The sequence below is a fragment of the Primulina tabacum genome, chromosome 8, assembly GCF_025594145.1.
Source record: "Primulina tabacum isolate GXHZ01 chromosome 8, ASM2559414v2, whole genome shotgun sequence".
NCBI lineage: Eukaryota > Viridiplantae > Streptophyta > Magnoliopsida > Lamiales > Gesneriaceae > Primulina > Primulina tabacum.
Genome location: NC_134557.1, coordinates 10979932 through 10988290, shown reverse-complemented (window position 1 = coordinate 10988290; position 8359 = coordinate 10979932). Strand labels below are relative to the sequence as shown.

Here is an 8359-nt window from a genome sequence, read left to right as displayed (position 1 = left end):
AGGTACAATCCGAATTGGGCCCATTGAACCCACTAAGATTTTTTTTTTTATTTTTTTAAATTATAGTTTTTAATGGTAGTCACTATGCAATAATAAAATGTTTAAAAATTAATAAATTATCAAATTTGTTTTTTTATCTTCATATTAATAATATCTAGTAACAAAGATATATTATCATATGTTGAAATATATTAATTTATATTCAACTAATAATAAAAAAAATATAATTATATATTTTTTATATTAAACATATTACGATAGCACACAATTATTTAAATCCTAAAGTATTATGAACTAAAATTATGGATTAATTTATTTATTATTAATTAATATAATTTCAAATACAATTAGAATATTAATAATAATATAAATGTATGTTTATATAAATATATAGATATCTATAATAGGCGGGGCGGGGCGGGGCGGGTTCATTAAATACCAAGACCCGCCTTGGACCCGCTTGTAGACCGATTTCGGGGTGGGTTTAATAAGGAACCGGGTTTCGGGACGGGTTTATTACGAGGATGGGGTTAAATTCCCCTTGGGTAATTTGATTAATTAGAAATCTACTTGTCATTGTTTGATTAGGAAACTTCACGTTTACTCAATCAAACCATTCATGATTGTAGTTTTATCATAATCTTGTCTGATGATTAGACATTGACAATGTGACAATGGTACAAAACTCGTTATTATGATGCAAAATGAAAACTTCAAAATCAAAATTTCCAATAGCTCATTTTTTGCAGCTGTCAATTTTGGAATGCTTCCTAAATTTTAGGCTCTCCCAGCAAATTTAATAATCATGCCAACTCTCACAACTTCCAAATATAGAATCTTACTATAAACACATTTATAAGTCATATGTTCGATCTCAATCAAACTAAATCACTAAATTCAACTTCTTGAATTTGACTATCACAACGGGAACACATAATCCAATACATATGTGATTCTCAATAGTTCAGAGATACAGTTAGCCGTGAGTTCATAACTAATGTTATTCGAGATAACATTTATCTTTTATACGGGCTTACCCTCACATTCTATGCATCAATTCATTGATCATAAGAATATCATAATACATTTCTTACTACACACATCAGATCATGGTAAGATCGTCTAGTCCCCATGATCCCCTAGATATTACTAATAGTGCCTTGAAGAACTAGTAGATTATAATTAGGTACAATGATGTGACGTATCTTTGAATATTCATAGTGTCATCGTGTGTGCAACTGGAGAAACACTTTCCACTAAAGCATGTCTCATACTCTAGCTAGATATTGCTTACACTATTAACTTATCAGATTACATCGGTTATCCACATCCGTAAGTGAGTGGTGAATCCTCGAATAAAATGTCGGCACTTATGTATGTCAAAACTACATCCAATCTCGTCACTTGATGACTCTCACAGATTTGATAAACGAGTCAAAGTGCAGCACTAGTACATAAAGCCTCTATATTATTCAGCGTCAAATGATTAATGGTTTATGATCATAACTAAGGACTAATCCACACGATAAGTGATAACTACTTGAAAAGTCCGAGGAATGGTTGTTCAGTTACTCATCATATGAGCACTCATATGCCTTATTGTACATATCCATACTCATACCAATGAAACATGGTGCATAACATCATTGATGTTAGTCTCGAGCTCGAGCGACTTTTATCTTTATTTTAGGCTGCTGATTTGACTAAGAAATAGTTTAGAATATAAGGTAACTAAAATGTGTTTCATGATCAACATGACACGTACAACTTCATTGTATCATAGTATATTTAAGGTCTTTAACTATGCAACTTATGTAAGTATACATATAAAATAAATGTCATAATTTGTTATTATTAAAATAAAGATTGTTTATTACATAAGTGTCAATAAATCTAAAGCAATAAGTTGGCTTGCTGGGCGCTAACTCTAACAATCAAATATTGGAATTGATTGAGGAGTTCACGATGAGATCAAGAAGGGGAGTTTTGTTCGTAGTGATTTAAAAGAAGAGTTATCTCCGCTTAAAGATCGGAATAGTTGGTGTCAATCTGAAACATGAATTGTTTGGAGGCATATTTCTTAAATTCCATATTGATGTTTATTAATATGCAAGAATTGATCACACGAGCATCCAATTATTTTATATGATAAAATACAAAAAATTAAACCTCTGTTGTACATTGGATGCGAGATACATGATCCCCAACACTTCAGATACTCTAGGTTGATATACAAGATTAGTTACACTATATACTTGCCTTGAACTTGCCACCCTGTTATTATCTGAGTATGATTGAACTCTCCAACTGACAACTTCTTCTCTTCTATGTAGTGGTGTATTCCTTTCTTCATGTTGATTGCGGATTGTAAACATCGGGCGGTGAGACTTACCAGCCTTTGAACTCCCCAGTTCTTGATCAAGTTCCTCAAGTTGATTGCTCCCTTGGTTTACTTCCTTGTCATTTGTGTTTTGTTCTTCCTGGGTGGATCGGTTATGTTTACCCATGAAAGTCTTCAAGCAAACAAAAGCAGCATCAGACATTGCTTTGGACATTTCTTGTGACGTCTCCTCCAAATTCATAGCAGTCAACTTCTCTATCAAATTTTTTGAAACTTGAGTATATGTAGCTGAAATAAGACCCTGATGAGGATCTAACTCCTCATTTTATCATTCATCATTAGGTTGCTCTGACCGTGAAATTTGAGTTTTCTCCTGGTTTGGCTGAGACTCCATACTTCTTGGATTGACATTCTCTTTCATTTTTGGAAGGAATATTACTGTTTTCAGTGGGCATGCCAATTTTTGTTTGAAGAAAATTGGTATAATATGCAGCATTTCATATGCAAATGCACCAAGTTGAATGAAAATAGTAAATATTTAACATATAGGAATTCAAATGACGTAAGAAACCAAATTTAATTGTAAGTTTACTTATATAAAAAAAAATATCACGTTAAAAACAAAAATTAAAGGAATATAAATTGAAGAAATAAACTTCCCGAATATGTAAGAATTATCAAAACATAAAAAAAATTATAGTAAAGTTTGTTGAAATCTGGAATGACGAATACGCACAATGCATGTAAATGAACTTGAAACTGACTAATGCTTAAATATGTAAGATTGAAATTTGCATAAAATTTGTTGTTTTGAGCAATGTTGAGTTGTCTCTTGATCTACTATGTCGATCTCTTCCCGCTTGCACGCTGTTCGACACATTCAAACTGTTTCAAATCCTTGATCGGCTTCCTCCTTAATGGGCTTCCTGTATAGTCTATGGGCTACTAATCTTCTTACAATTAATTTAATTAATGGGCTTGGTCTTGGGCTTGCACAATATTATTGGGTTACACGATTTTAGCCCAAATACATATAGAAATAATTTATTTGATTTTTGGCTTCTATTTCAGTGCACTTTGTCTACAGTCAAATTACATTGAGAATTTACTTCTCATATTTTAGCACAAATAAACGAAAACTCTAAAAAAAACAAAGAATTGTGTGAGACGGTCTCACGGATCGTATTTTGTGAGATAGATATCTTATTTTGATCATTCATGAAAAAGTTTTACTTTCTATGTTAAGAGTATTACTTTTTATTGTGAATATCGGTAGGATTGACATGTCTGACAGATAAAGATTCGTGAGACCATCTCACAAGAGACCTACTCATAAAAAATTTGATATTTTATAAATTTAATAATTCTAACTTGTTTAAGTATTTTAATTTATGATATTATACTTATAATAATTCTAGCCCACAATCAAATAAAATGTTCGCGTAACTTCTATCGAGTGTCAATTACTAATTTTTTCCAAACCAAACCAAACCAAACCAAAATGCATCGTTTCATTATAAATAATTAATGATTTGATTTGAAATTTTGTAAACCGATAAAATATGATATATCTAAAATCGAACCACTACTTAGTTAAACACCCCTAATACGTTAACAAGAATGACAAGACGAATTTATATATTGATGGGCTACTTTATCGTTGTAGTGTGCATTGATTTTGGTATTGGTATTGTAGTGTTTATTTATGGGGCCATTTCGAAAATTGTTAATTTGACTACAAAATAGAAATAAAATTTTCTACACTATTTTTTCTTCTTGATATATTTATTTATGAATTAAAAGATCTTAGAAAAAAAAGGATATAAAAAACTATGCAAAAACTTGTGTGAGACGATCTCACAGATCGTATTTTATGAGACGGATATCTTATTTAAGTCATTCATGAAAAAATATTATTTTTTATACTAAGAATATTAACTTTTTATTGTGAATAACGGTAGAATTGACACGTCTCACAGATAAAAATTCGTGAGACCGTCTCACAATATACCTACTCAAAAACTAACCATATGATTCTAAGAATTGCCAATTTTTGCAGATTTAGGTAATCGTGTACATTAATCTAATTTTTTTTTTAATGATCTAATAGAGATTTTCAGGTTTTTCAGATGCTGGTTTTTTTTATCTAATATATTTTGACAATATTTCCCAAACATCATATAATTTTGGTTTTGGAACAAACATAAACTTGGTAATGAGAAAAACTCTATAAGCAACTTCAATGATCGAAATTCAGTCTTGTCCTTCATCTCTGCATACATGAAACATGAAATATCATTATGGACTTAATAGATAACAATCTTCTCACCTGAAACCTGTTCTTGAATTTTTTTTAAAATTTCGACTTCACGAGAATGAGGACTGCGATGATAGCAAGGAGGAACATTAACCGTGTCATTTCACAATTCATTATCGATTATATCACGCATCATCTGTATCGGGAGGAGCCCTTCTGTTCTAATAGCGTCTTTATTTGGATCCGGACTCAGAAAATACAGTGTTGGTAATCCTCGAACCTGCAACACATTATATCGTTTTCTTATTCTATACTTTCTTCGTGAACGCAGTTCGTGAGAACAAACTGTTCAGCTATGTTCTTCCTGAAGAAGCTATGCTATATAACCGCTCATTCATACGGATAATTCATAAGAACAAACATAATTGACACATAAAAGACGGCACACCTTCAGGAATTTCAGCTGAACGATTGAAGAGTAAGTCATTTTCTAACAATATACTTTGATAAATGGACAAACTTATGCAGTTAAGAAAAACTCGTTACATATAGCAAGTAGAGTACCTGCATGTCACGTGCAAATTCATATTCATCGTCTGTATCGACCTTTACGATTAATGCGTTGTTTTCATATTCAACTGCAAGCTGACGTACACAAATTGAGAGTAAAATCAACTGAAGATCTCAAGCATCATTATCAAGAATATAAACATGTTTAATATGCCATTCTCAAAACTAGCAGCCTGAAAGTTGGCAATTTTATTCTCTCTGGGCATTGCAGTAACATCCAACAATCGCTTTTCCTCCACAGTTTTTTTTATTTGAGTCTTAAAAAAAATGCATAAACCATTGATTGAGTCAGGTCCACATGAGGTTTATTGAGAATTAAAAAGTAAATTTATCTATATTTTTTTTTATTCGAGTCTCAAAAACCATGCATAAGCCATTGATTGAGTCAGGTCCACATGAGGTTTCTTGAGAATTAAAAAGTAAATTTATTAACCCAAAAGAATTCAATATAGTATGGATATATAACTGTCCACATTATGAAAAGGTCAACACATCGACGAGAAACAACGGGAAAACACAATAACTAAATGCACAAGAAGTTCTGGTCATGGTCGAAAAGTTTGAACTTCCGTAAGTTATGAAGATCAAACTGGTCTGAATTTTCCATGTACAGCAGCCAAATACTCATATCTGCTCTACAATATGGATTGCTTATGCGAGGTTGTTTCACTCCTTATTTAGCAAATACAGTGACATGGCTAGAATGCAAGGGGCTATCAAAGTAATATACACAACCAAGTAATCACGTGTGAGAGAGCATGTTATGTGAGCGGGATAAGGATCGAGTTAGGGCCGATGAACACGAGTGTAGAGTGTTGTTTATTCTTGTTCTTGACTGTTTCCTTCCGTATCTACCTATTTTGAACGAGTGTTTGAGGCTCGATTGAGAGAACCTCACGATCTCCACAATAATGAGAAACTAAATAAAATTTAACAGCTTGCTTCTTTATTTCAATGAAAGAGTTATTTAAACATCAATTATGAATTTTGAAAGATAAAACTGTCTAGCTAATGGATTGCCCCCACATGGGATAAACCTTTTTATTCAAATTGAACCTAACGGATTACCTACATGGGATAAACTCCCATGACTCCAATTGACTAAGCAACAGCTCGAAATTTCTCAAGTGTGAATCTTCGGTATTTCATATATGATGTTGTTGGTTTCGGACTGCATCACCGTGCGCTCACTATGCGCTGGATCGTTCATGACAGAGCATGAGATGATGTTTGAAATTTATAAACGATTTCCAACAAGTTCTTGAACAAGCCAGATATGAGCTGAAGTTGTGGTGCTTTATTTAATTGCACTGCGTTTGGAACTATTGGCTTACTGAACCAAGTTTGTCTGGCATCAAAATTTTATGAACTTAAAGGTGCCCTAAACTTGCGTTCTATAAAACAAACCAAACTCCTACAAGCTATAAACAAATCAAACCCAAGCCAGAAAAAAAAGAAACCCAGAAAAAACAAGCACTTGCTCCTTCGCTTGTCGTGCTAGTTACACAAATTATTTCAAAGCAAAAGAAAGCTAATTAGGTGACAGTTTTAATAATTATAATTGACATAATTCTCCTGTTTCTCCATAGGCAAATTTACTCCACCGAAAATAGCATGATAAGCAACCACACCAGTGCTCCACGGTCACAATGTTTCATTACTCGTAGATTATTAAACAACCAGTTCTGTAGAAATAAGTTCCATACAATAAGATGCAACATGAGATTATGTCAAACTCTTAAGAGAGATTCATTAATCTACGATCCAGATTCATGAACAGCAATATTTCTAATTCAAGTACGGAACCACTTACTTCAAGCAAAAGAAATTTGGAATCTAAGAAACATGTGTAGCCTTAGAAAATGACTCTTTCCAACTAATTAAAACAACTCTTTACACATTACACACGGAAAAAAAAAACATAATGAAACATAATTCAAGATAAAATTCTCTGCTCATATCAAGTAGAACCAAAGCATACCATTTCCAGTTCTTGAGCCATCAAAACACAAGGACCACACCATGTGGCATAAAAATCGATGATAAGTGGTACTTTTCTCTCCCCCTTCACCAGCTCTTGAAGATCTTCTGCGGATATCTTTTTCTGCAAAAAAAATCAAAACATTCATATAAGAGAGAACAAACCGGACATTTTAACCTAGACAAACACGAAAAATAATGATATTATTTGATGTGGGATATTATTTGATGTGGGAAATTGCCACTTTAATGAACCTGTCACCTCTAGTGAATGCTAAAAACAAAGGGATTAAAGATTTACTCGACCGGACATCAAAGGGATTAAAAATTATATTTTTAGATTAGGCTTGGTAACTGAAAAGAAAAGAAAAATAAAATTGGTTTTAGTGGCATCTTGAAAGTCTTTTATATTGGATACAAAAAAGAAAAATCTAGCAAAATGGCACTAGAAAGCATTTATTTATGTTCAAAAAAATTTAAAAACTCCGAGATAAATCACCATCTTTTTCTGCACTCCATTCTCAACAACAACATAATTCACTCCGCCCAACAGCCAGTAATAATTATTTTTAAAAAAAAAGAGCAAAAAACACAAAATCCCAGAACCATAAAAGTAAAAATGGAAACTTTACATCGAAGAAGTCAAAAAATTCAAAAACAAAACGAAATCCCATATCAAGAAACGAAATGAAAAGGTGTAGATAGATACCACAAGATAGTCATCACTGAGGTATTTCCCAGCAGGGGGTTTACATAACAGCCTTCTTGAAAATGTTAGAGAAGAGGGTCTGTCCCTAACGTTGGGTTGGAAAAACAGAGTACTGTTCGGTTGAAGGGTATTGAAGGAGAGGGGCGGAAATGGAGGTGCAGTGTGGAATGAGAAGATGGCAGCTTGCATTATATTGGAGCAACGAAGGAGACGAGTGTGAGATTTTGCTCGGATAGGTGGAGGATTTGGATAAATTCAATACAACCCAAAAACAGGAGATTTATATTATTAAAAAAAAAACAGGAGATAAATGGAATGGTTGGAAATATTGGAGAATATGAAGAAGAGAGGATGATTTGAAATATATTATTAATTATTTGAGATATGTATTCATAGAGTAAATTTACAGAGTTTCAATAGTTGTTAACATCATAAAATATAAATCTTATCTCAATAATTATCTACAATATTTTATTAACACCTCTTAGATGATTATCGAATC

At 32.5% G+C, this 8359-nt stretch overlaps 1 protein-coding gene across 1 annotated transcript; it reads right to left on the bottom strand.

The window, feature by feature from the left end:
• Positions 1-4372: 4372 nt before the first annotated feature.
• On the bottom strand, positions 4373-8130 carry LOC142553731 (thioredoxin-like protein CITRX1, chloroplastic). Its single transcript, XM_075664188.1, has 4 exons — positions 7858-8130; positions 7150-7272; positions 5163-5243; positions 4373-4878 (listed from the first exon to the last, which is right to left on the bottom strand). The coding sequence occupies exons 1-4, from the start codon at positions 8044-8046 to the stop codon at positions 4762-4764; spliced, it is 510 nt and encodes a 169-aa protein (XP_075520303.1). The 5' UTR covers positions 8047-8130; the 3' UTR covers positions 4373-4761.
• Positions 8131-8359: the final 229 nt, after the last annotated feature.

Excerpts from the sequence above, each read along its gene's own strand:
- LOC142553731 (XM_075664188.1), bottom strand. The coding sequence starts at position 8,046 with ATGCAAGCTGCCATCTTCTCATTCCACACTGCACCTCCATTTCCGCCC. Across the intron at positions 7,273-7,857 it reads TCAGTGATGACTATCTTGTG|AAAAAGATATCCGCAGAAGA; the intron begins GTATCTATCTAC and ends TTTTTTTTGCAG. Across the intron at positions 5,244-7,149 it reads TGGCTCAAGAACTGGAAATG|CTTGCAGTTGAATATGAAAA; the intron begins GTATGCTTTGGT and ends TGTGTACGTCAG.